Raw genomic sequence first — 27,581 nt, 5'->3', positions numbered from 1 at the left:
GGGGAGGGAGGGGAGGGAGGGGAGGGGAGGGGCTTGGGTGTCCCGATGGACCCCCAACAGGACCCCCGCCCTGCCTCAGTTTCCCCACGGACTCTCCAACCAGCTGACCTCAGTACTTGGTTGAAGCTGGCTAGAGCCCCGCCCCTGGCAACCCCTGGCAGATCCAGAACCCCTCCCACGCCCCCCAACCCCCCTCCTCCACGCCATCTTACCTGACTGCGGCGGCCGTTCTCTGGGGAGTGCTGGCTCCAGCCCTCCCACAGCTCATGCACCTTCCCAGGGTGGGCTGGGGTGATGGGCGTCACTCCGCACTGCATGTGGTCAATCTGTGGGGACGGGGACCATAGTAGTCAGAACTGGAGGATTTGGAGTGTTGGGGGAACCAGGATCCTAGCGTGGATCTGGCCTCAATAGGCACTTACGGAACATCCACTGTATGCAAACCTTCCGTGCCTACTGATCCAGCCTGGCCGATCTGCTCATTTTCTCCCCTGCCCATGGCCAGACCTGAGACCTGTGGTTCCCCTGAAACTCAGACTCACTGCCAGGTTTTGCCCATGCTTGTGCCTCTGCTAGGAACACTCTCCTCTCCATCCCATCCCGCTGCCTGGTTCACTTCAGTTCAAGTCTCACTGTAGACATCACCCACTCCAAGAAGCCTCCCTTCCCCGGCTCCTGGCTGGGTGGATCCCTCCTCCGGGTCCCACAGAACCCAGCATGCTCTCCCATCATGACCCTAGTCCCCCTACTGGACTGTGAGTGTCCTGAGGGGGCCACTGGGTCTTCAGTGCCCAGGACAGGGCAGGTATTAGAAGATTAATAGAAATAAACTGTGATCCACACAGTAGAACAGTCTGACCTCCGTATCCACGGGCTCTGCATCTGAGGATTCAACCAAGATTCGCAGTTGGTTGAATCGGTGGATGCAGAACTGTGCCATTTTACAGAAGTGACTTGAGCATCCTCGGATTTTGGTTTCCGTGGGGGGTTCTGGAACCAATCCCTCGCAGATACTGAGGGATGACTGTTATTCAGCCTTAAAAAGGAAGGAAATTCTGAAACACGCTACAACATGGATGAACCTTGAGGACACGCTGCTCAGTGAAAGTAGCCCACTCCGGTGCTCACAGGTGCCCTCTGGTGGCTGCTTCAGGAAGGACAGACTGTGGGGTCCAGGATGAGAAACCAGGACCATGGTTGAGTAATCATGGCTGGACCCAGGTGGAGCAAGAGGAAGGAGGAGATGTGGGCGGGTTCTGGGTAGACTTTGAAGGCAGAGCCAACAGTACTGGCTGATATGTCGGATGTGGGAGAGGAGGAGAAGAGGGAAGTTGAGGGTGACTCCCAGGTTTTGGCCTGAGGCCCTGGAAGGACAGGGCTGTCATCAGTTGAGATGGGGAGCAGGATGCAGCAGGAGCAGGTTAGGGGCATCTGAACTCATCAAACATAGAAAACAGGAGCTGTTATGTTCCTCTGGAGCAGGGAGCGATGCACAACGGGGAAAGAAGCTGGGTTATCAGCTAGAACCTAAAGGCTGGGAAGATTGTGATTGGTGATGGGAGAGCCCGGGAAGAGGTACCTTCACTCTCTTCCCATCCATCTTAACCGCCTATAACTTCCCCTCCTCCACAAAACCTCTTTCTGCCTCCCCAGGCTGAGCCTTGACCCCCACTGAATGCCTCCAGCCCCGGGTCCCTCCTCTGCCCCAGCCCTGCACATACACGGTTCCGCCTCCCCCTTTCAGACTAGCAGGGGACCAGGTAGTCCGCGGGCACTCAATCCACGCATGCTGGCCGGCATCACGGGGTGGGAAAGGGGGGCAGGCAGAGGGCTCTCACCAGCTCCAGAGTCTCCTGCAACTGGGCCAGCGTGTCCTGGGCGTGGTGTTTCCTCCGCCTCAGTTTCCCCAGAGAGTGCTCGTATGCCAGGTGGCGGAGCCGCGCCGACAGGGAACCCAGGCGTACAAAGTAGCCCTGATGTCTCCGCTGCTCTTCCACGGAGCCCACTTCCGGGCCCTCAACCTCTGCTGCCAGAGCCGCTGGAGGACGGGATGGGGAGGGGAGTCAGCGTGGCCACGCCCTCCGCTTCTGGGTGGACACGCCCATGGGCTCCTACAGCTTGTATATTTCCCCTCTACAATATCAATTCATACGACCGTCCCCAAGTCCTACGATGTAGGCACTATTATTAGCTCTATTTACAGATGAGGAAACCCAAGGTAAAGAGAGGTGAAGTCCCACGGGGTGCAAGAGGCCGACCTAGGATTCAAACCCAGGCACTCGTAACCACTTTACTGATTGCCTCGGTGCAAATCCCGGGTCTCTTTACCTCGATTTTCCTCACCTGTGAATGGAGCTTATAATAATGAAAGAGTCGCTTACAAGTGTTTGGCCCACAGAAGGTGCTTCAAAAATGGCTCACAGCCTTTCTGCGAAGGAGGGGGCACGCCCCATGTTCCTCCAATGCCATAAAGCAGGGTTTGGAAGTCAGATGGTCTCCAGGGTCAACAGACTAGATGCAGAACACTGGAGAATGGTGGGGTTCAAGGGAACCACGTAAAGGGGAGGACGCCATTCAACCCAAATATCTGATTTTCCAAGGCAAGTTAGAAATCAGGATTTGTAGGGCAAAACCTGATTTTTAAATGCATGTGATGAATTAAATCATTTTAAAGGCATTGCACAGGCCAAATACTACAGTAAGGAGGGCCACCAGCTGGAGGCCGTGGCCCTCAAGTCTGTAAGCCCCATATACTCTCGGGGGTCTGGGCAGTCAGATTTCTAGTAGGATGCGGGTTGGGGGAGGTCAGGCCTGGGCTGGAGCTCCATGTTCCCTACTGATCTGCTATGTGGCCTTGGGTGAGGCCGGGCCCTCTCTGATCCGTAACCTCCAGGGATGGGTAGGAGGATTCCGGGGCGAGCGGGGAGGGCTCTGGCCTTACCAAGTTCCTCCTCAGTCATGGGCAGAAAGTGGTCCACCAGCTCCTCTGACTTGCCCAGCACTACGTCCACGGCGTGGCTCATGGATCGTTTCAGCTCCACACTCCAGCGGCGGCCTTGCCGAGCCAGGCCTACCACGCCTGTCACGCCACTGGCCACCACGTCCTTGGCCGAGGTCACCACCTGGCGGAAGGGGCCCAGCTCCGGTTGCTGTAGGTCTCCGGCTCCCTTCCCCTGCCCCCAGCTCCCTGAGGCTGCGAGGCAAGGACCCCTGGCCCCTGTTTGGCTCTGGGCCACAATTTCCCCTCTTATAAAATGGAGGAAAATCAAATCTTCCTCATGGGGTTGCTGAAGGGATCCCCAGCACCAGCTGGCACATATTATGTGCTCAGTAAACACAGGTGTCAATTATTTTCATCTGGCGGCTGTTTTGTTCCAGTTAACCAAAGCCTGACTGGGTCCTGGAGTCCAGCTGGCCCAGGTGTTCAGGCTGCGTTTCTCCCTGCCACCTCCACCCCCTACAGCTTCCCCACCATCTGGTGGTGCTGGGTACCGTCTCTGAAGGTTGCTGAAGAAAGGGCAGCTTCTCCCCCAGCTTGTCCAGGCCCCTGCAGGCGAGATCGTTCACTGTGGCCACTGGAGACAGAGAGGCAGCGAGCGAGAATTGGGGAGATGTCAAGGGAGAGGGGGACACAGGGACATAGAGGGAGGGGATGTTGGAGGGAGAGGCAGAGAAAAAAGGAGACAGACAGACACACACACACACACACACACACACGGAGGGAAAGACAGAGGGGGCACCTGGCTGGCCCCCCGCAAGGGGCCGGGACCCTGAGTGTGTGGGTGAGCCACCAGGCTGCACCCTGCCTCTCTGCCCTTCCCGCCTCCGCCCTGCCACCGCTGCTGCCAGCACCAAGGTGACTTCTCACCCATGTCCAGCTCAGATGCCCCAGCGAGCAGGCTCAAGGTCACACAAGCCGGCTGAGAAGGAGGCAGGCGAGGCCCTGGGCTGGGACCCTCAGGTGATCCCCTTCCTCGGTCAGATGCGAGGCCGAGGGTCTCTCTGTCCCCCAACCCCACTGCCAGGTTGGACCCCCTGAGCTGGTCACAGGCTCAGGACGGGTGGAGGAAGGGGCAGACAGGGGAGGGAGATTGGACAGGCAAAGGGACCCAAGGCACATCAGGCTAGCCAAAGGGAGGAGGACAGTGAGACAGACAAGATGGGGACAAAAGGAGGGGGGCCCCAAGGAAACAGCTAAGGGCAGACGGGCAGGTGATCAAACTACAGAGGGACAAATAAGCAGAGGCAGAGGGCACGAGGGATGCAGGTAGAATGGGGGACGGGACAGGCAGAGAATGGAGGGTGAGATGGCACAGGCAGGAGGACCAAGAGAGGGGATGACACAGGTGGATGGGGGACAGGCAGGTGGACAGAGTAAAGGCACACAGCATAGGTGAGACTGCAGAGGGACACCCGTCTCAGGGGGTCCACTGCAGCAGCTGTCATGCAGATAGAGCATGAGAGGGTGGGGCAGTGGGACAAACCACAGGACCCAGGACTCTGGCCAGGGGGACTCACGCTGGGGCTGCAGGTGGCTGAGCAGCGGCTGGGCGTGGTCCAGGGCACGCGTGGTCAGGCCACACATGCAGTGCTCAGCCAGACGGCAGGCGGAGCCCAGCAGCGGGTGCCTGTCCTTGGCGGCGCTGTAAGCATCGGAGACTGCGGTGCACGTGGCCCTGACCAGGGGCAGGGCCGCCACACGCTGCACCACGTTCTGCAGGAAGGGGTGGTGTCAGAGGGGTCCCAGGTGGAGTGGGGGGGGCTCAGCCACATGCTAGAGAGCCCACTCACCCTCTCTGGGCGGGGACGAGGGGCAGGTGAGAGGGGTGGGGGGTAAGTATATCGAGCGCAGCTGCGCGCAGGCAATGGACACCCACACCGAGGTGCACCTAGAGCTCCTGTTCTCAACAGCATACACAGAGTGGGACCGGTTCTGAAAGACTCAGTCTCCTTGAGGGAAGAGCCATTAGTGTCTGGTTATTAAGGGCACAGCCTCCGGAGCAAGACCACCTGCGTTCAGTTCTGGTTCTCCACTTCCAAGCTGTGTGAGCTTGGGCAAGTGCGTGAACTGCTCTGTGCCTCAGTCTCCCTATCTGTAAACTGGGTTTCTAGGGCTGTGATGGGGATTCAAGGAGTACAACATGTGAAGCGCTCGGAACAGTGAATGATGCAGAGTATACGCCGTGATTGCTATTATTATTGTTGTTAAGAGTGCCATGATGGTGGACACAGAAACAGAGAGATACAGGTAAGAGACCCAGAGATGGGAGTGGGAGAGAGTTGGGCAGAGGCCAGGTAAGCTGGCTGAGAGTGTCTGGAGAGACACACCCCAGAGACACACCCTTCCCTGGGCCTCACTTTGCCCCTCTGGGAAATGGGTAGAATGTGCCTCCCCCAACCACGCTCCAAAATGCCCTCAGAGTAAGGTGCTCGAAGCAAGGGCAGGGGGACCCAGTCTGAAACTGTCCCAGGAGGGACTGCCCCCCCACCTCCTCCCTTGCCGAGCTCCATGGGAGGTGCAGCCCCTTACCTGCTGGTCCTGCTCCCACAAGCTGGGTCTGGAGGCCTGAGCCGCCTCGTCTTCTGACATGCCGACTGCAAACAGGGTCACCCTGGGGGCAGGACAGAGTGATGGGCCCTTGCACACCAGCCCTCCCGGCTCCCACCCAGGCCCTGGGTTCTGTCTGGCTGGGCTTGGTGACCCGGGCAAGTCTCCTTCCCTCTTGGGGCCTCCGTTTTCCTCATCTGCAAAATGAGGTAATGATAATGCCTACCTCAGAGCGCCCCGGGCAGGGACAATGCATGCACAGGGCTCTGCACACAGCAGGTGCGTAGTAGAGAACCTCTGACAAAGTGGAGGCCCTGCGGTGATTCAAAGCATGGGCTCTGGGCAGAGACACACCTGAGTTCGAGTCTGACCATTACCTGCTGTGTGACTTTGGGCAAATGCCTTCACCTGTGTGGGCTGTTGCCTCCGCTGCAGTTAGGGAAGATCCCTGTTGCCCTGGCCCGGGATGGAACCGTGCAAGCAGCCCCCTGCGGGGGTGCAGGTGGTTGCTGCAGAATCCCAGTAAACCCACAGTCCAGTTTGATACACAGGGAAACTGAGGCACACAGCAGGTCCATAATGGGCCCAAGGTCACTCAGCTAAGTAGACTCAGAGCGGGACTTCGACCTCAGACTCCCCGCCTACAGTTCTTCCCCCGTCCGCACCCAGCGCCCTCAGAACCCCAGTCCTCTCCCAACTGGGTCCTGAGCTTTTGCCAACTGGGCCAAGGGTCTCAGCCACCTGCTCCGGCCTGTCACACCACTCCTCTCCCCAAGCCGCTGGGCTCTCGCCCTCCCACCCACCCACCGCGCCCCCGGGCCTGCTGGGCACTCCTGAACGCCGCCCGCGAGGCACTCACCCAGGCGCGTTCAACTTCAGCCCCAAGGTGCTGCAGCAGACCCCACACTCAGACTCCGGTCTCCGACTCCAGCCTTCCCCGCCCCCCCTTATAGTGACTTGGGGGCGGGACCTTCGGGGACCGACCAATAGGGAGAGGCCTGAGGGGGCGTGCCCTGGGCGGGGCTCCGGGGCCCCTCGCCCTACCCAGGGGCTCCCAGAGCGCCCCGCGGTTGCCATAGCAACTTGGGGACGCTCTATGCTAAGGATTGAGTTACTTTCCTTGGCTAAGTTTGACCACCTGTCACCCTCACTGCTGTTGCCGCAGAGACGGTGGAGAGCGATCACAGCCCCCCACCGCTTCGCCCAGTGACCTTGGGCAAGTCCTCACGGTCTTTCTTTTTACTTTTTAAAACCTGCCGCTTAACTAAGCCGGAAGACAGGCCGGCCCATTCACTTGGATCCCCATTTTACAGATGAGCAAAATGAGGATCAGAATACTTAAACCGCTTGCCCTGGGTCGCCTAGCTATTGAGGAATCTGATTCAAACACAGCTCTGCCAGACTGCAGAACCCCGGCTTTCATCACCACACCTGGAATGACCACCAACGTGGGCATGACCCTCCTTCCAGGGAGCTGCAAAAACCGAGCATGCCCCAAACATCCCAGGGTCCCCCCAGTCCGACCTCGACCCCCACCATGCCCAACATTGTGTTGGAAGGTGGCCCCGAGGTTCTGGAGCTGTGAAAACACAGCCCCCAGGGCCTCTGCCCAGCTGTTCAGCCCCATCCAGCCTGCCCATGCTCGTCCTGGGCAGCTGCTCCCCTGGTTATCACAGGCCAGCATGAAAAATTGTTTGGAGCCCTGAAGCAATCTGGTTTAATTTAAACCTTCCCCAGGACACAAGCTCTGGAAGGAATCCACTGGTAAAACGACACCTTGGGCAATGGTCAGGGTTTTATTACCAGTTAAATCCAAGGATGGGGAAAGGGGGAGGAGCAGACACAGCCATCAGATCCCAACTGCTATCGATTTGGGATTTCATGGCATGCCTCTCCTTCTGCTTCATGCTGGAGACCTAGGAATTCGCCTTGGGAGAATGCAAGGAACACAGCAAATACATCCAATTCTGTTCAACAGTTATTTATTAACCCCTTCCAGTCTGACCTCAAACCAAGTGATGCCGAGTAAGAGGGAACCCAGCCCCAGGCCCTGCACTCAGAGAACCCCTGAAACTGGGGGAGACAGAGCCAGAATGAGCCAACCTCAGTGTGGCCAGGACAGGTTGGAGGAGCCAGAGACCAAGAGACCTGGGAAATAGGGGAAAGAGATTTCTGGAAGAGGATACAGCTTGAGCAGAGGCAAGAAAGCAGGAAGAGCCCGAGGTGTGTTTGTGGCAACATGGGCGAAACAGGTCCCGGCAATTATGGGAAGCCCAGCCTCACCCTTAGAAGGTGGGATTATTTGCTAAGTGGGGTGCGGCGTCCTGCCAAGCCTTGCCTCCCCACCCCGCCCCCAGCCCCAGGCTTCAAGGGGACCTGGCCACCACTAGGAGCATTTGGCCCTTCAAGGCTTTAGGGCCAGCACAGCGTGTGTCATTGCGGAAGAACATCTTGCCTTCGTTGGCCACCAGCCACTCAAAGAGGTCATCCAGTTTCCGGTCGCAGATCCAGGGATTACCTGAGAGGTCAAAGCCATCCTTCATGTTTCCGGCAGCCTTCCCCAAGGACATCCAGAGCCCCTTGGGCACGGTGGTCAGCAAGTTGTTGGAGAGGTCCAGCATGTCCAGCTTCTGCAGACCTCGGAAGGCGCCGGCTGCCACCGTGGCCAGCCTGTTGTTGTTCAGGAAGAGGTAGCGCAGTTTTGGCTGGTGCACCAGAAGGCCCTTTCCGAGCTCCTGCAACCTATTGCCCTCGAGGTGCAGCCGTTCCAACCTCAAGGGGCCGCTCAGAAGGTCAGGGGGCAAAGTCTGCAGCTGGTTATTGCCAAGATCAAGGATGAGCAGGTCGGTGAAATTGGCCAGCAGCCCAGGGGGCAGCGTCTGGAGCTGGTTCCCGGATAGGTCCAGATGCCGCAGGGCTTTCAGGCTGTGCAGCCACGAGGCCTCCAGAACTTTCAGCTGGTTTTCCTTCAGCACCAGGGTGTGGAGGGCAGCTGAGACCTGGAAGAGGCCAGGAGGCAGCCGGGTCAGGGCGTTGCGGGTCAGATCAAGCACCTTTAGCTGAGGCACAGGCAGCAGGAACTTGGCAGAGAGGTCCTCCAGCTGGTTGCTGGAAAGGTGCAGTTCCTGGAGGTTAGGGATGCCCTGGAGGGTGTTGGCAGGCAGCTGAGTCAGGTTGAAGAACTCCACGGCCAGGTAGACGGTGTCAGCTGGGAAGTAGTGGGGGAGTCTGGCAGGTGGTTGGCAGGAGATGGAGCTGCCGTTACCCGAGTGGGACACCAGGCAGGCGTCTGGATTTGGGGTGACCCCCTGGGCTGAGACCACAGATAACAGCAGCAGGAAGAGGATTCTAGAAAGATGGGAGTCCCAGCCTACTGGGCTGCAGGCAATGACAGAAAGTGCTTAATAAGTTAAAATAATGATATTATATACCCAGCAAAGTGAAAATATACCCAGAATCTGCCTGCCTCTTCCCACCTCTACTTTCACCCGGCCTCATTGCTGGCCTGGACTAGTGTAGTAGTCCCCTCCTCCTCCTCTCCTGGCTTCCACCCTCAACACCCACCCCCCCCGCCACAGCTGCCAGAAGTAGCTCCTGTTCCAGGAAGAATTCTATGAAACCTGAGTTTCTTAGTCTGACCCCTACATACTACCCTTCCCCATTGTCAGCCCAGCCCCAATGGACTATTAATTATTTGCAGTCCAACTTGCTAATTTCTTCTGCTCTCACTTGTTTTCTGGGTCATTTCTTGTCTCCCTGGCTCCATGTTTTGAAGGCAGAGCCTATGAACTCTTACTCGTCCTGCAAAACCCCAACTCCAATGGCCCCCCTTTCCACAAAGCTTTCTCTGACCCGCCCAAGCAGAATTCTCAGTTTCCCCATCTGGGCTGCTCCTCTTTCTGTCTAGCCCTGTCTAGGTTATCTGTGCCCAGCCCCATCTTGCTCCAAAGTTCTGGACTCCAGATACAGACAGGACTCTGAGCATGAAAAGTGCATCCTGCCTTGTACAGGTCTGGAGGGAGGCATTTGGTTTTGGGATGGCGAGATTTACAGTTGGTACTGGAACCCTTCGAGAGCTGGGGCTTCTGTTCCTCCCGGTCCCTCCAGCAGTAATGCCCTAGCCCAGCAGCCCTAGAGACCACCTGAACATCCTTGGTTACTACAGCCCGTGGACCACCTGGGCCTTCTGCAGGGAGTGTGTGTATGGGAATGAGTCTGTCCACAGACGGAGCCTGAGTGTCAGTCTGTTCCAGCCTGCAGGCCTACGTCTGGCCCTGTGACTTCAGTGGGTCAGACGGAATGTCCATGGATCTCTGCACTGCCTGGTGTCCAGGCCTGCCCAGGGTGGGCGGGGTGGGGACCTACCTCTGTTTTCGCTCTAGGCTCCAAGAGGACATGGCGGCCTCTCTCTTTTCCATCCAGGTTCCCTTGGTCTGGCAAGGTGGCCTTATACCTGCCTGGGCTGGGGACAGGGGCACCAGCCATTGGGAAGTCTCCACCCACATCCTGTTCCCGTTAGGGGCTGGACCTGAGCCAGGCAGGGGAAAGGGAAGGGTCAGGATTGCAAAATTGCTTCCTGACAGAGTGAGGACAGAAGGTGGGCTGCCCACCGCCTTCTCGACCCTGTTTCTACCTAGTTTTTCTTTCCCCTGAGTCCTGCTTTTGGGGAGTGGGTACCCAAGAGTCTCTGAGGCTGAGTCCCCACTTCCCCCAATCTAGGAATCAAGGGTCAAGTTTGTAAGGCGCCAGTCTGTCCTGGGGGATGGGGACAACTCTTTGAGCAAGAGGTACTATTTATAATAAATTTGAGCAACCAGGAAGCTCAGTGAAGAGAACAAAAACACACTTGTCTTATATTCATGACATATTCTTATTTTTTTTTAGTAAAATAATTTTTAAAAAAAGAATTCAAAAGCAAGTGATGCTAAAAGTCTCCACAGTCTTTGAACAATGGTCTGGGAGGGACTAAACCTGGTTCTGAATCCCAGCTCTCCTGGGACTGCTCTGTTTTGTGAACTTGGGCAAGTGGCGTAACTTTTCTTGGCCGCAGTTCCCCTATCTGTGAAGCTGAACTCAGTCTCCGAGAGCCCCTTCCATTCTTTCTTTCTTCAGCTGAAGCTGATGTGCTATTTGTTTTGGACTTTTCTCATCTCCTAATAAGTGCATCTGAAGGCTCACACTTCCCTTTGAGAACTGTTTGACTGCAGCTCACAGGTTTGGCTATTCAGTGCTTAAATTCTTGTTGAGTTCTAAACATTCAGGTGTGACGTATTATCCTTATCCGCATGCCTGGCTGTGGCCTCTTTTCCCAGCCCAATCTCTGAAGGGTTTTGTCCCTATTCAGCTGTGAGGATGACTAAGCATTCTGTCTTAGTGGACATACGGGCTGAGAGGGAAACACACAGGCTGGCATAGACCGGCACAGATAAAGACAGACAGATAACCACCTGCGTGAAATACACGGACATACATAGTGACCAAGAGACAGGGAAAAACACATAGACCCAGAGACACAGACAGGGCAGGACACACAGGAGAGAACAACATATCTGCAGAGATGGACACACAAAAACAGACACACACACAAACAGGAAAAGGACCTGAGTAGACGTTTTTCCAAAGAAGACATACAAATGGCCAACAGGTACATGAAAAGGTGCTTGACATCACTAATCATCAGGAGAATGCAAATCAAAACCACAACGAGATGTCACCCACACCTGTTAGAATGGCTTAATCAAAAAGACGAGATAAGAAGTGTTGTGAGGGTGTGGAGAAAGGGGAACGCTTAAAAAAAAAACAAAACAAAGGGGAACCCTTGTGCACCGCTGGTGGGAATGTAAATTGGTGCAGTAGGGAGTTTCCTCAAAAAAAATTAAAAATAGAACTACCATATGATCTGGCAATCTCACTTCTGGGTATGTATCCAGAGGAAATGAAACCAGTATCTTGAAGAGATATCTGCCCTCCCGTGTTCATTACAGCACTATTCACAATAGCCAAGACATGGAAACAACCTAAGTATCCATTCACAGATGCATGGATAAGGATGTGGTGTATATATGCATAATGGAATATAATTCAGCCATAACCAGGAAGCAAATCCTGCCCATTTGGGACAACATGGATGAAACTTGAGGGCATTATGCTAAGTGAAATAAGTCAGGCAGAGAAAGACAAATACTGAGTGATCTCAGTTATATAAAATAACCAAATTCATAGAAACCAAGAGTAGAATGGTGGTTGTCAGGGACTGGGGGGTGAGGGAAAGGGAGAGATGTTGGTCAAAGGATATAGACTCCCAGCTCTAAGATGCCTAAGTCCTGAGGATGTAATGTACAGCGTGGTGATTAGTTAACAAGACTGTACAGTATACTTGAAAGATGCTAAGAGAGTAGATCTTAACTGTTCTTACCACACACACACAAAGTAACTATGTGAAGTAATGGATGTGTCAAGCTTATTGTCATAATTATCTTACCATATATATCAAACATATCAAATCATCAAGATATGCACCAGAAACCTACACAATCTTATATGTCAAATATATTTCAATCAAGCTGAAAAAACAGACACACAGGTACAGGAGGAGCTGCTAGATGCCGTCATGGTGTTTTGTGTTTCTTTGTTTCAATCAGTCTCCCCATGATAAGCGGTGGACAGGGGTTCTGTCCTGTTCATTGTTCTACCCCCAGAGCCCAGCACACAGTAGGTGCTTAATCGACATGGGCCGGAAGAGTTGTGAATTGTAGTGACATAATGCTAACGTGATCTCTTAAAGTGAAATCAGATCATGCCCCCTGCTTAAAACTCTCTGATGGCTTCCTGTCCCACTTAAAATTCATAAGGCTGGAGGGAGCAGGGAGTGGGGAGTTAGTGTTTCATGGGGACAGAGTTTCAGTTTGGGAAAACGAGAAAGTTCTGGAGATGGATGGTGGGGATGGCTGTACGACAGTGTGAATGTGCTTAATGCCACTGAGCTGTGCACTTACAAATGGTTCAAGTGGTAAATTTGATCGTGTATGTTATTTACCACAATTAAAAAAAAAAAATTGTACTCCTCACTGGTGAGGCCCTGCCTGCCTGGGGCCCTGTGCTCCTCTCCCTCCTTATCTTCAGCTGCTCGCCTTTCACTCACCCAGTGTGGCTGCTCCAGGCATACTAATGGCCTGGGCCCTCCTCCAAGCTTCCTACCTACCGCAGGGCCTTTGCACTGGCTGTTCCCTCTGCCCACAACACTCTGCACATCTCCCCACAGCTGCTCCTTCTAGCCCATCTTATTTCAGGTTACATGTCACCTCCTCTGGCAGGCTCTCCTCAACTCCCCCCCACCATACACAATCACCCCCTACCTAACACATTATCTGGCTTTTTCTTTATTACACATATCGCTAATTCAAATCAAGTCCTAATTTGCTTTTATGTGGTTGGTCTTCCCCATTAGGCTGCGAACTCCATGAGGACAGGGGTCTTTGTCTCCACACGGTAGGTGCATAATAAATTTTTGCTGAAGGACCAGAGACTGGCCCCCATCCAGATGAAGACTGGGACCCCCGCGACTCTCCACATTTCCACACCCAGCTCCCCATCATTCTGTTTGCTGCAGTGACCCAGCCAGGACTCTCCCAGGTGCTCCCAACTGCCCCAGGCCAGGCCAGACCACTGTCCAAGTCCCACCCCCAGGAGACAGAGCAGACCCAGAGCCTTGGGGGCCGGTGGTTGTAAACAGTTTTATTGACAGGGGGTTGGGGGAGGCAAACTCCAGAGAGGGTCCAGGACTCTCAGCTGGCCACTCAGCTGGCATGCATGGTCAGCTGGAGGTCAAGGGGGAGGTCACAGAGGATGGGTGGCATGGGACCCTCTGACCACCCTGGGGCCATATTTACAGGGGGGCCCGCCCGCCTTCGCCATCTCCCAGACCGCCCGAGCCCTTAGACAGCCGCCAATACGACTTCTGGGCAGGCCGTCCTGACCCCCTGCCTGAAACCCCTTCCTCATCACCCCTCAAACTCCTAACCGGCACCTTGGAGGCCCCCGGCTTTCTGGAAGCCCCGGCGTCGGCTCAGCCAACGCCCAGGCCGCTGGGGCCTCCGCGCTCGCACACAGACACACACACCGCACGTGGCCGCCCCCACGCACACGCCGCAGCAGCCCGCGGGCACACGCGCACGCCTCCCTCCCCTTCCCGGCCCCTTGCACACGGACACGGCATGCACGCGCGCACACACACACACACACATACATACATACATGCCGGGGGCCGGGTCGAGGAGGGACCTCTGGGTGGGGCGGGGGGGGGGGGAGCTGGGGTCTGCAGATGTGCCCCCTCCCCTTCCCACCGCCAAGCCCCCGGCCGCCACCCCGAGAACGGAGTTGTGCAATTGGTTAGAAAACTGCAAAAGAAACGCAAATTGGAAAACAAACCAAAAATCCACGCGAGAAGGTCAACCTCAAATCCACAGCACATTCCGCCCGCCCGCCCGCCTGCCCCAGACCGCCTCAGGGTCCTGCGGCCGGCCCCGAGGCGCGGCGGGGCGGGGAGTAGAGCCCCTTGTGCTTCCGGGCGGCGGAGGGCGCCCCCCACCCCGCGCGGCTGGGCCGGGGGTCTGAGCACCCACTCGGAGCTGGCCCGGTCTCTCGCTCCTGGTTCCCGTGGCTGGCACCGCCGAGGCGCGCGGCCCCGGCCTAGGGCACGGGGGGCGCAGTCCTGTCCGGGCCCCCGTACGAGAGGAGGTGGGCCAAGTCCGTGCCGGGCCGGGCGTGGCGGCCGCGGGGCCGGGCCTCGCCGCTGTTGATCGTGTGCGTGCGGCGCAGCGCGGCGGCGGGCGGGGCGTGCGCGCCCGGCCTCCGGAGGCTGCCGGTGGGCGGTGGGCTCCAGGGCCGAGGGAGGCCGTCGGCGGCGGAGCTCGGGTCCGAGGGGCCCGTGGGCGCCGACACCACCCGCCGGCGGTCCGGGCTGGCGTGGGGGGTGAGCGGGAAGTCGCCGTGGGAGGCGCGGCCGGGCCGCGCGACGAAGAGGCGGGCGTCGGGGGCCGGCTCGCCGGGCGCGGGGGGCGGCTCGGGGGCGCGGGCAGGGGCCAGCAGCAGGAGGGAGGATGAGAGGGAGGCCGTGAGCAGCGTATGGCCGTGCTCCCAGGCGCGGGGGCCCAGGGCGTGCGGGTGCGGGGTGGGCAGGCGCTTCTGGGGCAGCGGCGTCTGCTCGGGCGTGGGCAGCAGCCCCGAGTCCAGGTCGTGGGAGCCGCCCTGCAGCAGCGTGGCCTTGGCCCACCCGTTCTGCATCAGGGGCGCCAGCAGGGCCTCGGGGGGAACCCCGGGCCCGCCGCCGCCCCCGGCCCGGCCCCCGGGGCCGCCTGCCCGGCGCTCGCCCAGGCGGCTCACGCTCAGCACGGCCTCGCCGCCCCCGTGCGCCAGGATGGCCTCCTTGTCCTTGCGGCGGGCCAGCTCGCGCCGCTCGCGGAGCCCCACGTACCAGCCCACGCTGAAGCCGGACACCACGGCGCCCACCACGAAGGCCGCCACCGACGACGTCACCAGCAGGTTCACCGACACCAACCCGGAGCGCTCCTCCGAGAGGCTGGCCCCTAGGAGTCCTGGCCGGGAGGGCGGCGTGTGAGGGGCCCAGCCGGGGACGGTCCCCTGCGCACCTCTCGCGGCCTCCGGCTGGTCTACGCACTCAACGTCTGTCTGCTTCTCTGCTTCGTGGCGCCTCTCTGACCCTTTCAACGCCCGTCTGCCCATCTCTTTGTCCCCTGGCGTCTGTCTTAAAGTTTGTCTGCCCATCTGTTTCCTGGCCTCTCTCTCTGCGGTCCCCAGTGCCCCCTCGCCATCTGTCGGTCCTTTTCCCACCTCCCTACCTGGAAGTGGGGCCCCCTGCCCTTCCCACGCCCTGACGGTAGCCAGTACCGCCCCCCCCCCACAGTTGGGCATGGGCGGCAGAGGATGTGAGAACCCTGGAGGACCAGGACTCCGAGTCCCCAGGCCTCCTCCCCTCTCCCCCGCTTACCTGTGCAGTCCCCTAAGCCTGAGGTGCTGGCCCCGGACACGTCTTGCTCAAAGTTGGCTCTGATGAGGGCAGGGGGGCAGAGAGGCGCAGTGAGCAGAAACCTCTCGCACAGAGCTGTGGTTGGGGGGGGGAACTCCCGATCATCACGTGGGTCACATACCCGCCCCCCACCTCCCTCGTCCCCAGTACCTGGTGCCGGGGCTGAGGAAGATGCAGGAGCCATCCGGGGCCCAGCCGCAGTAGGGGTCCTGACTGCCAATACAGTTCCTGGAGCAGACAAGGGAGCCGGAGAGCAGATCAACCACAGCCCCTTCTGAGGCACCTCTTACTGTCAACTCTGGGAGTTCTCAAGGTACGTCTTAGCGGTGGGGGCTATTTCTTCCCCATTTTACAGATGAGAAAACTGAGGCTCAGGAAAGTTTACTTTTGCCCAGGGTACAGAGCCAGGGTTGGAGCCCAGGCAGGCCTGCCCCTGAGTCTGTGCTTTGGGGGTGTGCTATGGCATCATTATTGCCAAGTCGGCGGGCACAGGGTCAGGTGCTCTCCAGTGTGTGGAGGGCACACTGTGAGTTCAGAGATGTGCCAGTGTTTTATCTGCATGTGATCTTCCCACCCATTTTATTTATTTTATTATTTTTTTTGGCTGTGCCACGCGGCATGTGGGATCTTAGTTCCCCGATCAGGGCCTGAACGCATGTCCCCTGCATTGGAAGGCGGATTCTTAACCACTGGACCCCCAGGGACGTCCCTCCCACCCATTTTAGAGGCAGACAAACAGCTGTCTCCCTGGTCCCCAGCTTCTGCTCCTGATGCTCTTAGAAGTGTCACTCACATCCCATCCTGCTCTGCCCATAGACCTCCAGGGCTCCCACCTCACTCCAGGGGTGGGGGAAGGAGGCCAAGTCCTCCCCACAGCCCACAGACCCTGCACGACCCACCCCCGGCCCCGTCCCCTCCCTGACCTCCCCTCCTCCCTTTCTCCCCCTCGCTCATTTTGTTCCAGCTATACAGGCCCCCTCTCTGTTCCGCCAACACACCAGGCCCAGTCCTGCCCCAGGGCCTTTGCACATGTTCTGCCCTCTGCCCTGCTCATAGTTCAGTGAGTCAGGATGCTGTTGGGGCCTGGACTTGAACTTGACTCTCTCCCTCTTCCCATGCTCACCTCCCCTCACTTCCCCTGCCCACAGTTGGCCCAGGAGTACTCACTTCATGCATCCTGAGTATTGCTGGCAGCGTGCCACGGGCACTCGGACCACACAGCGGGGGAAGGCCGCCAGCAGGCCACCCGAGGCCGCATCCAGCTCCAGGCTCAGCAGCCGCTGCCCTGTCTCGCCACCCCCAGAGCGTCCACACCTGGGGGTGAGCAGATTGGTAAGACTCAAGGGGCACGCCCTATCTCCCTGCCCACTGGCCCTGTCCCTTGATCTCTGCCCGGCCTCACCTGTCCGGCCGGTAAGTCTCAAACTCCTCCAGGAAGACACTGGGCCCGGTGGTGCCCGAGGCACTGGCATTGGGCCAGACAAGAAACTTGAGGACAGTGCCCGCCTCAGAACCCAGGAAGACGACAGTCTGGTTGCCCCAGGGGCCGGCGCCCACGTCCACGGCCACTCGCGTCAGCTGGTACCTGGGGCCAGGGTTGGGCAGAGGTCAGGCTACCTCCCAGCCCCCTGGGGTCCTGGGCGCACTCAGAGACACCACCCACGCCCGGCAAGGTGGACATGGGCGTGGCTCCAAGGGGACACATCATGGAGAGAAACACACCCCCAAACCCTACTCCTACCTGGCCCTGCCTGTCTCTCTCCCTGTCTCCCTCCATCTCTTTGTGTCAGATGGTCTCTCTCTCCCTCTCTGTTTCTCCCTCTTTCTGGGCATCCCCGGAGCCTCATGCCCAGCTGTCTTGAGTGTCCGGCTTCCCCCTCGTGTCCGAAGTTGGCCCTGTGCCTCCCTCCTTGCCCACCACCCTGGCCAGGGCTCTGCTTCCCACCCAGCCCGGCCACCAGGACCCCGGCCCCGCGTAGGGACTGACCGCATCAGAGTCCGAACAATCCAGGGTGCGTGGCCCAGTGAGGGCACTGCCTCGTCCATCAGGGGGTGTGTCTTGACGAAGTTGAGGATCTCGTCCGGGAAGGCGCTGGAGGCATTGTACTGCATGCCGGGAGCTGCACAGCACCCAGGCCTGGGTGGGGACGAGGGGGTGGTCAGGGTGGACATGGAGGCCCCCACATAGGGGCTCTGATTCACCAGGGGACCTGCTGCCCTGCCCAAAGGGCCTCGGTTTTCCCCACCTGCATAATGGGTGCAGCTGAACTCGGCAACAGCTATTGAAATAACTAACTGCCTGGAAGTCCAAGCCCTTGGTCCAGGGTCAGGATCCTACCCAGGCACCTGTCTCAGGGTCGAGGGGGCTCTCACCGGGGCCGTGGCACCTGGTCCTCCGGCACGGGTGTCCAGATGGACTCAGGGGACTTCTGTTCACGGAAGCGGCCCTCAAACACGGCAGCCACCTGTGTCATGTCAAAGGCGCAGACGGCCGAGCCGGGGATGCTGTGGGTGGGGGCAGATGAAAGGGAGCAGTGAGCCTGGCCAGGGGTGGGGTGGGGGTGGGGGGGGGGACTGCCCTGGGCAAGCAGGTGGAGGAGTGTTTGTCCTCCGGAGCTGTCACATGTTCAGTTCCCTGGGCCAGAGGTTGCTGCCCCCCCCCCCCCCCCCGGTCCAGTCCAGTCACTTCACCTGCTGAACAGTTCTCAGACTGGATCGTAGTTCAGCTCCTCCACAGCTACCCGTGTCCAGGCCCCGCCTTGTCACTTGCCTGCATATCCAGTCTCCCAGGTGCCACCCTTGCTCCCTTTCAACCCATTCCCCAGGTAGTTTTCCAAAAATGCAAACCTGACCTGGTCCCTCTTCTGCTCCTTACTCTTCCATGGCTCCCTAGTGCTCTCAGGATAAAATCCAGGCTCCTCCCCACAGCCCATCACCTCCCTGCCCTCATATCCTCCGCTCTCCCCCTTGCTTCCCTCCAAGCCAGCCACACGGGCCTCCTCCCTATGGTTTAAACATAGCAAGCTCATTGCAGCCCCAGGGCTTTTGCACAGGCTGTTCTTCCAACTTGGAATGCTCTTCCCGCTTCTTCCATCTCACAACCATTGATGCCTCCTCCAGAAAGCCCTCCCCGACCCTTCCTCCAAAGGCAGAGGATGGGGACGCCCCCCTACCCCCATCTGCCAAGTTCTGGCCAAAGGGCCTCGGAGGGTCAGTGTCTGGCTTGGTGCCCCCTGGCCTGGGACCGAGGCCTCCCGGGAGTCAAATCTTGCCCAGTGCAGAACCCAGGGGATATGTGGTGAGGTAACATGGGAACTCTCCGCCCGTGCCCACCCGGTGCTCCCAGTCTGCTCCCGACGGTGCCCGCTGACCTGTTGCTGGGCGTGGAGAAAACAGCAAGGACCACGGGCCGGCCCCCCAGGCTGACCACGCCCGTGACGGCCCGCAGCACGTTGAAGTAGAAGTGGGAGTCCCCTGGCACCGAGCAGTTGAGCCGTGCCTTCAGGAACGACGTCCACTGCTTCTCCAGCACGCGAGGGGAGCCGCCCACGTCATTCTTGCACACCCGGGCCACACGGGACACCACCACCTGGCACATCAGCGGCGGGGGGGGGGGGGGGGGGGGGCGGGGGCTGAGCCCTGTGTTCCACAAGGCCTGCCCGCAGGTCGCACTGCCCGCTACCCAGGATGGGATGCAGGAGCCTGGCCGTGGGTCACTGTGGGTGCCCCAGCCAGTCACCTTAGCCCCCCGAGCACCAGATTCCCCAGCGAAATGTGGGGATGACGATGATCACAGCCACCACGACAAGCGTAATCATCATCGCTTCCACTTACAGATCACTCATTAAGTGCCAGGCACTTTATCCTCCTCATCTCTCACGTTCCTCCCAAAGCTCTACAGAGGAGGGCCTACTGATATCCCCGGGGTACAGAGGGGAAACTGAGGCACAGCGAAAGGAAAGTGACCGAGGCCCAAGGTCACACTAGTAGTAAGTGGCAGTCTGTGCACTCAAATGTCTCCGTGGATTGAGGGATGGGATGGATGGATGGATGGATCAGTGGATGGATGGATGAATTTGAAGGACACAGTGATGGACAGTGAAGATAAGGAAGAAGGAGATAATCAACTGATGGATGAATGGGTGTGTGGATGGATGGGTGGCTGGCTGGATGGTTGGATGAGTAAATGGGTGTGAGTCTGCATGAATGGAGAGATGGGTAGATGAATGGGTGGGTGGATGGATGGATGAAAGGATGGATGGGTGGACAGATGGATGTGAGTGTGGATGAGTGGAGAGATGGGTAGAGGAATGGATGAATGGCTGGATGGAAAGGCAGATGAAGGAGGTAATGACAGATCAGTGGATGGGTGGATCCATGGGTGGATAGAAGGTTGAATGGAGTGGATGAGCAGGTGATGAGGAGGAGATGGGATAGATAATTGGATTATAGAGGGGTGGGCAGGTAGGTGGAGAGATGGATGGTAGATGGATGAGCTGATCAGTAGGAGGATAGCTCAGTGGATGGTTAGGTGTATGAATGAATGGACAGGTAGGTGTATGAATGGATAAAGAAGTCAATGAGTGGGAGGTGGGTGGATGGATATATAGGTGCATGGAAGGGTAGATGAGTGGACGGATGGATGGAGGATGGCTGAGTCGGGGTGGGCGGATGGATAGATAAGTGGTTTGATTGGAAGTGTGGGTGGGCTGAAGAACAGATAGGTGGGTAGGTGAGAGGGCGGCTGAGTGGGAGAGTGAGTGGGCAGACAGATGGGCTGCTGAGGAAGGATGGATAAATGATGGCAGATGGGTGGGTGGACAGGTGAACAGCAACGGCACTGGGACTGGAATCAGGGGTGTATCTGACTTCAGACCCGGGACCCTCACCCAGGGCTGCTCCAGAAATGTCTTCAAGCCCCAGGGGCCTGGGCCCGGCTAGAGTGGAGGGCCCTGAGGACCAGAGGGACACTCTCGCCCCAGGCGGAGTTTCACGGAACCACCTCTGCTCCCCACTTCCCGAGATCAGAGCCTCTCAGCTGCATGCCCCACTGCCTGGGCCTCTTTGGGAGGGGAAATAGGGCCCTACCTTTTCCAGGTAGTTAAACTCCATTGCGATCTCCCGGAAGAAAAAGTAGATGTGGCTGCCCCACTCCACCACGTGGACAAAGTAGGGCTCTGTAGGAGACGAGGGGTCAGAACTCAGCCCGTGACGGGAGAAAGGGAGTTTCTGGGGCTGGGAACACAGTAGCCTGGGTGGCTGCTTTTACAGTGAAGGGGGGAATATAAGCTGATTACCCGGGCAAAATAAAAGAGACCAAAGTTTTGGGGTTTTTTTGGAGGGAGTAGGTGTCAGAATCCTAAAATCACCGTGTCTTCTTTCCACAGACAACGTCTACTGTTTTGTCACCTTCCTCCTTCACGTGTTGAGCTGAGCTCCTACCATACCGCTCATGCTGTCCCACTTCAGGTTGCTAAGCCACCCATTTCCAGCAGGCTCTACTTTAGATCCAACTTAAATCTTTCTTCTAACTTTATCTTCAAAGAGGCTAGTAGGTTCCAAAGACGAGATGGGAGCTCCCTGCCTGTCTCCTCTGGGACTGTTATTCTGGTGGGGGAATTTGATGAATGTCAGCCCTACCAGGTCTGCCCCTATCGCCCCACCTTTGAACCACTTGGAGTCATGTTTCACGGTGCGCAGAGTGGGCCGGTCCCCGAGGCTGCGGTAGATGACGGCATCGATGGCTAGGAAGTCGGTAACGGTGGCTGTGAAGAGCATCCCTTCTGGATGGGGGTGAGTCAGGGGGAGGCAGGTGAGAGATTAGATCATAGAGGCCGGAGGCTGGGTGGGTCAAAACTTGACTTCAAGACTGAGCCCTGAGCCTAAGTGAGCCCTAAGCCCCGGGCTGAGCCCCAACTCCTCAGCTCATCCCCAACCTCGGCTGAGCCCTGCCCTTGAGATTCTGCCTGTTTCATAGCTGGAGAGATGGTCTCCCAGCCATCTTCTAAATGACCTGACTCCACGAGTGGAAAATGCCATGTCTTGCTGTGGACTGGGGCCCCATCAGATGGTCAGAGTTGGGGGCACTCACCAGAGAAGAGGGCAACATTGGCGTGTTTGGGGTCGTATGGGCAGCGGGCCATGCCACTGATGTTGTCCCCGAGGGGCTGCAGTGTGTCCATCTGCAGGGGGGACAGGGACTGAGTGACAGAGCTCCTGTCTATACCTAGCAGCCCCTGGCTCCTCCAGCCACCCCCTCCAAGGGGACTCCTGGCGCCACCTTGGATGTTGTGTGACTTGGTCAGTCATTTAACCTCTCTGGGACTCAATTTACTGATCTGTAATAAATGGGTCTGAATCGATCCTAATTCATCCTATAACTGGTTTGTAGTTTAAGTTGCTGCAGCCTGTACAGGCCTCCTTTGGAAGACTCCTCTGGAGCTCCGGGTGAGGGGTCTGGGAGGGCATATCCAGTAAGGCTTCCTGTAGGAGATGATGTGGCCTGGGGATAGGGCATGACCAGTGGAGGGCCAGTGAGCAAAGGCGTGGAGGTTGAACCTGGGGCAGTCAGGGCTTCGAAGAGCGGTGACTCACGCTGTAGTTGGCACACACGGGGTTGAAGGCATTGGAACCACACACGAAGAGGGTGGATTCGTCCCGAAGTAGAAGCACCTTTACAAAATTTCGACACTCGCCCTGGATTGGGGCGGCGGGAAGAGAGAAGCCAGGGTGGGTGTGGTCACGGGTGTGGGCGGGGTCAGGAAAGAGGCGGGGCCTGCAAGGAGGGGCCAGGGATGTGGGCATGGCAAAATCAGGGGGCTAAACTAGGACTCGGCTGGGGGCGAGGCCATGACTAAGGCAGGGGCCCAGACAGGGAAATAGGGCACTTGAAGGGGTGGAGCTATGGCAAGACGAGGGCTAAGGGCACGGCCACGACTGAGGACCACTTTGGGGCTGTGGCCAGGCTCTGGGAGTAGCCATGGCAACACCAGGGCCCTGGCTTAGAATGAAAGCAGAAGATTTGCCCTGGAGGGGTGGCCAGGACGGATTGGGGCGTGGTTGGAGGCGTGGCCAGGGCCCACTTACCTCCTGCTTGCCCTTCATCCGACACACGTTGATGTCGCTGGGGTTGGAGCGCCAGGTCAGCTTCTGGGACACAGAGAGCTGGTGAGGTGAGCGGGGTCCTTGACAGCCCTAGGAACCCTGCTAGGGAGGCCCGAATCCACCTTGCTCCCCAGCTCAGTGTACGGGCCCCCTGGCGGGAGCCCCAAGAATTGCCCCCTCCCCTCCCTCCTGCACCCCCTCCTCACCCGCTGGTACCGCAGCTCCATGGACGTGGGGGGCTCCAGCTCCACCCGGTACAGGTTGTCCCTAGAGGAGGGGTGTAGTTAATGAGATCGGAGAGCCTCCCCTCCCCGCCCACTATTCTGACAGCAGACGTGAGGCCAACACGTGCCAAACAGGGGCGTGCCAGCGCCTCTGCCACGTGCAGCTCCGCATGTGCATGCCCTGACACGCCTCCTCGTGCCCTAAAGTGAGCCACGGGTTCTGGCACACCCCACATGCCTTACCACGCCACCTCACGCTTACACACCCCATGGCCTACACCCAACACAACGCACTGTCTGATGCCTTTACATCTGCTGTCCCCGTCTCAGCACCCCTCAGTCTCTCCCAGGCTCTCACCGCTCCCCCCATGCCACAGAAACTGCCCTAATCAAGGTCACTGGCCCCTGTTAAGTCCAGCCGTCACTTCTCTGTCCCCCCCGGCCAGTCCACCCTCGTCCTGGGAACTCCATCCTCACTGGGTTCTTGGACCCTGCACTCTCCTGGCTTCCCTCCCACCTCTCCGGGCCCTCCTCTCTCCCTGGTGGGCCCACACCTGGGTCCTCTGGCCTCTTCCCTCCCCCATCCATACCCCTCCTGGGCCGCCTTGTCCACTCTCAGGGCTGGAACCACGTCTCTGCCCGGATGACACCCACAGTCCTGTCTCCAGCCAGGGCCTCCCCTGAGCTCCAGATTTGGGGTCCAGCTAACCCTCAGGGTCTCCACGAGGGGGCTCAAAGGTGTCTCATACTCCATCTCACACTCAGCTTGGCCACACGGCACCCGACCATCCCCCAAATCTGCTCCCGCCCTGTCCACCATCTCGGCTGAGGCAACTCTATCCCCACGATGTGGGAGTCACCTTCAACTCCCTTCTCCTTCCCTCCCAATATGTCACCGCTGCCTTCAGTATCTAGCGAGGGTTCACCCACTTCTCACATCCTCTATGACCACCACCCTAGTTCAGCCCCCATTACTGCCCACCTGGACCAGCATTGTCCCCTCTGCTCTAGTCTAGTGGCTCCTGCCCTCACCAGTACAGTTTGTCCTCCCCCAGCCGCCACCAGAGGGCACCTGTGAGCACCTGAGTCAGGTCCTGTCCCTCCTCTGCCCACAGCCCTCCAGGGTCCCACCTCCCTTGGGGGTAAAAGCTCAAGTCCTCCCCTACAGCCCACAAGGCCCTGCCCTCCCTGCCCCGTCCCCTCCCTGCCCTCCCCTCCTCCTTCTCTCCCCCTCACTCACTCTGCTCCAGCCACACGGGCCTCCTTGCTATCCCTCCACCATGCCAGGCAGAGTCCGGCCCCAGGACTTTTGCACGGGCTGTGTCCTATGCCCTGACTTCTCCCTCTCCCTCAGATTTCCTTATACCTGGCTCCTCATCAGTTCTCAACTCAAATGTCACCTTCTCAGAAAAGCCTTTGGGGCCACTTCAGCACCCCCTCTAGCACCCAGTGAATTTTGACCAAACAGCTGTCCCTACCTGGTAACACATCATAGCAAGCTCTGGGCTTCAATCACACCCAGAGTTCAGCACCCTTAAAAATCCCACCCCAGGGACACACATTCACACTCCAGCCAAACAACAGGCCCCAGCGTGCAAACCTCCCTAAAATGCTACCACCTACTCCCCCACACCTCACCCTGCACACTCTGCCCGACAGTCCCTCGTACCTGTCCCCGATGAAGAGCGTCCTGTTGACCCGCAGAACCCGCTGGATGTTGAGATCGTCGGTGCCCTCTGCGGGGGTCAGGTGTCCTGGCCCGCTGCCCACGAACACGGGATAGTGGTTCAGGTCTGGGGAGAGGGCGAGGAGGGGTGTGATTCAGGGCCAGGGTGAGCCTGGCCTGGCGAGCCCCCGGGGGAGGGGGCAGCAGATCCAGCTGGGGAGCAAGACCCTCCCTCGGGACTCCCCCTCTCCAGGCCCCCCACTCACAGTCCCTGGGGGCCACGCTGAGTGGCGGCGGCTCCTCGGGGAAGAGGCCGTGGGAGCCTCCCAGTAGCAGCAGCAGGAGCAGTAAGGCCGGGCGGGGAGGGGGCGCTCGCGGGGTCCGCATGGCGAGGTCAGGGCGACAGGAGGTGACACCTGCGAGCGAGGGGCCATGCGGTGAGCCGTGTGGCTTGCAGTCCCCATTGCTGCCAGCAGAGGGGGCGCGAGAGCCGCGGCGGCGGGGACCTTCAATTTCCAGAAGAATTCCCCATTGGGGGGTAATCATTTAAAAATAACAACAATCATGGCAACAACAATAACACCAGCACTTATTAATTACCAGAACAACTTTCTGACCACATTTTAGTGAAAGCTCAGGAAACAGTTTCTAACAACAAAAGGATAATCACGAGAATATTTAAAAAATTAAATGATTTTAAATTAAAAATTAATAATAATAATAGATAAACAGGGACTTCCCTGGTGGCGCAGTGGTTAAGAATCCGCCTCCCCAAGAGGGAAGAGATATGGGGACCTATGTATATGTATAACTGATTCACTTTATTATAAAGCAGAAACTAACAACACCATTGTAAAGCAATTATACTCTAATAAAGATGTTAAAAAAAAAAAAAAGAATCCGCCTCCCAATGCAGGGGACACGGGTTCGAGCCCTGGTCCGGGAAGATCCCACATGCCGCGGAGCAAGTAAGCCCGAGCGCCACAACTCCTGAGCCTGGGCTCTAGAGCCCACGAACCATAACTACTGAGCCCACGTGCTGCAACTACTGAAGCCCGCGTGCCTAGAGCCCGTGCTCCGCAACAAGAGAAGCCACCGCAATGAGAAGCCTGTGCACCGCAACGAAGAGTAGCCCCTACTCACTGCAATTAGAGAAAGCCCGTGTGCAGCAACGAAGACCCAACACAGCCAAAAATAAATAAATAATTAAATTTATTTTTAAAAAATAAACATTTCAAAACATATATTTATAAAAACTTCAACCTCAAAACATATGTTCTAAGAATTCTTAGAACTGGGGCTTCCCTGGTGGCGCAGTGGTTAAGAATCTGCCTGCTAATGCAGGGGACAAGGGTTCGAACCCTGGTCTGGGAAGATCCCACATGCCGCGGAGCAACTAAGCCCGTGCGCCACGACTACTGAGCCTGCGTTCTAGAGCCCGTGTGCCACAACTACTGAAGCCCGTCCGCCTAGAGCCCGTGCTCCGCAACAGGAGAAGCCACTGCAATGAGAAGCCCACGCACCGCAACGAAGAGTAGCCCCCGCTTGCCGCAACTAGAGAAAGCCCACGTGCAGCAGCGAAGACCCAATGCAGCCAAAAATTAAATAAATGAATAAATAAATTAATTTAAAAAAAAAGAATTCTTAGAGTTAAAACACAAAAACCTTAAAATGAAAGTTTCAAAAACCAAAAATTCGAAGGCTCTTGGAATTTTATAAACCACAATCTGGGAACTGCAGTACTTTAGAATAGCAGAATATTCTAGCTGGCCAGGGACCTCAGAGGCCCTGGTAAGTCTGACTTCCTTCCCGATAACAGCCTTTCTGTCCTCTCCTGGAATACCTCTGTGACAGGAGCCTCACGACCTCTTCAGGGGGCCTGTTTCCCGCTCCCGCTCAAGGGAATTTGGAGAAACTTCCAGGTGTGTAGAGTGGAGACCACCCCCCACCCGTCCCAAGTGATGATCTGGTGGGCGGTGTGAACAGAACTCACCCTCTGGAACCCAGCCCTCCACGCCCCTCCCAGAAGGAGTGCAGTCCGGAGGCCCCAAGAAGACACCCGCAGCCTCTGGGCACGCCCCGTGCCTCAGTTTCCCCGTCTGAGCAGCAGGTACATCTCCGAGCCCTGCCCCAGCCTTGGGGTGTGGGGATCCCGAACCCGTGGAGGTGGACGCGAGGCGGGAACTTTGGCCCTGGAACGCCTGCCTCTGAGGATTCAGGGCCAAAAAACAGGAAGGCCTTGCGTGGAACAGCGAAGTTTCCTCTCTGTGACCCTGAACTTCCAGGATTTGTGACTCAGCGGACGCCAGGATCTCACGTGTGCGCGGATCTGGCTCTACTTCCTTAAGAGTTTCCTTCCCCGGCTCCTCCCCTGCTTAGCAACGTCCCGTGGCTCCCAGCGACCCCCGAGCCAGGCCCCAGACACTGCATTCAAGACTCACAACGGGATCACCAGCCCCGCTGCTGCCTACCCCAGCCTACAAGCTTCCTCCTTACAACACCTGCCGGGGCACCCCGCCTCTGGTGTTCTGTCTGCTCTGTGCCTTCTTTTTTTTTTTTTTAAGATTTATTTATTTACTTATTTATTTTTGGCTGCATTGCATCTTCGTTGCTGGGCGCTGGGCTTTCTCTAGTTGCGGCGAGCGGGGGTTACTCTTCCTTGCGGTGCGCAGGCTACTAATTGCGGTGGCTTCTCTTGTTGCGGAGCACGGGCTCTAGCTGCGTGGGCTTCAGTAGTTGCGGTGCGTGGGCTCAGTAGTTGCGGTGCGTGGGCTCAGTAGTTGTGGCTCGTGGGCTCTAGAGCCCAGGCTCAGTAGTTGTGGTGCACAGGCTTAGGTGTTCCGCGGCATGTGAGATCTTCCTGGACCAGGGCTTGAACCCGTGTCCCCTGCATTGGCAGGTGGATTCCTAACCACTGCACCACCAGAGAAGTCCCTAAACATTTTTTTTAACATTGTGGTAAAATGTATAACAAAGTTTGCCATCTTAAGCATT

At 57.7% G+C, this 27,581-nt stretch overlaps 3 protein-coding genes and 1 long non-coding RNA gene across 5 annotated transcripts in view; 1 reads left to right on the top strand and 3 right to left on the bottom strand.

Moving 5' to 3' along the window:
• Positions 1-6,459, bottom strand: part of PLIN5 (perilipin 5) — a 7,753-nt gene extending 1,294 nt beyond the window's left edge. Inside the window, exons 1-7 of the mRNA XM_027085423.1 lie at positions 6,408-6,459; positions 5,531-5,612; positions 4,519-4,714; positions 3,493-3,575; positions 2,942-3,122; positions 1,839-2,038; positions 213-326 (exon numbers count right to left, since the gene is read on the bottom strand). Coding sequence (XP_026941224.1) covers positions 213-326; positions 1,839-2,038; positions 2,942-3,122; positions 3,493-3,575; positions 4,519-4,714; positions 5,531-5,590 — 834 coding nt within the window. The 5' untranslated portion in view covers positions 5,591-5,612; positions 6,408-6,459. The remainder of the gene's footprint in view (positions 1-212; positions 327-1,838; positions 2,039-2,941; positions 3,123-3,492; positions 3,576-4,518; positions 4,715-5,530; positions 5,613-6,407) is intronic.
• Positions 6,460-7,513: 1,054 nt separating this feature from the next.
• Positions 7,514-10,041, bottom strand: LRG1 (leucine rich alpha-2-glycoprotein 1). Its single transcript, XM_027085422.1, has 2 exons — positions 9,914-10,041; positions 7,514-8,926 (listed from the first exon to the last, which is right to left on the bottom strand). Exons 1-2 carry the CDS (start codon positions 9,964-9,966, stop codon positions 7,915-7,917), a joined length of 1,065 nt encoding a protein of 354 aa, XP_026941223.1. The 5' UTR covers positions 9,967-10,041; the 3' UTR covers positions 7,514-7,914.
• Positions 10,042-13,262: 3,221 nt separating this feature from the next.
• Positions 13,263-26,937, bottom strand: SEMA6B (semaphorin 6B). Its single transcript, XM_027085420.1, has 17 exons — positions 26,581-26,937; positions 24,854-25,003; positions 24,591-24,714; positions 22,904-22,964; positions 22,680-22,742; positions 22,188-22,289; positions 21,685-21,775; positions 21,257-21,376; positions 20,682-20,770; positions 18,965-19,182; positions 17,967-18,098; positions 17,581-17,730; positions 16,996-17,178; positions 16,761-16,907; positions 15,744-15,821; positions 15,555-15,613; positions 13,263-15,141 (listed from the first exon to the last, which is right to left on the bottom strand). Exons 2-17 carry the CDS (start codon positions 24,972-24,974, stop codon positions 14,237-14,239), a joined length of 2,643 nt encoding a protein of 880 aa, XP_026941221.1. The 5' UTR covers positions 24,975-25,003; positions 26,581-26,937; the 3' UTR covers positions 13,263-14,236.
• LOC113608702 (uncharacterized) lies at positions 14,979-21,685 on the top strand. Of its 2 annotated transcripts, XR_003428398.1 has the most exons (8): positions 14,979-15,088; positions 15,741-15,906; positions 16,742-16,925; positions 17,028-17,174; positions 19,487-19,582; positions 20,981-21,062; positions 21,294-21,386; positions 21,571-21,685. It is a non-coding gene; the product is annotated as an uncharacterized LOC113608702 (long non-coding RNA). The 2 variants fall into 2 exon arrangements; XR_003428397.1 differs by having other exon boundaries at positions 21,294-21,685.
• Positions 26,938-27,581: the final 644 nt, after the last annotated feature.

This window comes from Aethalodelphis obliquidens, unplaced genomic scaffold, assembly GCF_003676395.1.
Source record: "Aethalodelphis obliquidens isolate GAN/ISIS:26980383/991018 unplaced genomic scaffold, ASM367639v1 scaffold53, whole genome shotgun sequence".
In the NCBI taxonomy this organism is placed as follows: Eukaryota; Metazoa; Chordata; class Mammalia; order Artiodactyla; family Delphinidae; genus Aethalodelphis; species Aethalodelphis obliquidens.
The sequence above is the reverse complement of the archived record's forward strand: the minus strand, read 5'-3'. Positions and strand labels throughout refer to the sequence as shown.

Bases quoted from the DNA above. Each gene is read 5' to 3' on its own strand.
- LRG1 (XM_027085422.1), bottom strand. From the start codon at position 9,966: ATGGAAAAGAGAGAGGCCGCCATGTCCTCTTGGAGCCTAGAGCGAAAA. The intron at 8,927-9,913 runs GTAGGTCCCCAC...CATTGCCTGCAG, and splicing joins AGCCTAGAGCGAAAACAGAG to CCCAGTAGGCTGGGACTCCC.
- SEMA6B (XM_027085420.1), bottom strand. From the start codon at position 24,974: ATGCGGACCCCGCGAGCGCCCCCTCCCCGCCCGGCCTTACTGCTCCTG. The intron at 21,377-21,684 runs GTGAGTGCCCCC...ACCCCCATCCAG, and splicing joins CAATGTTGCCCTCTTCTCTG to AAGGGATGCTCTTCACAGCC. The intron at 20,771-21,256 runs GTGGGGCGATAG...CGTCTCCTACAG, and splicing joins TGACTCCAAGTGGTTCAAAG to AGCCCTACTTTGTCCACGTG.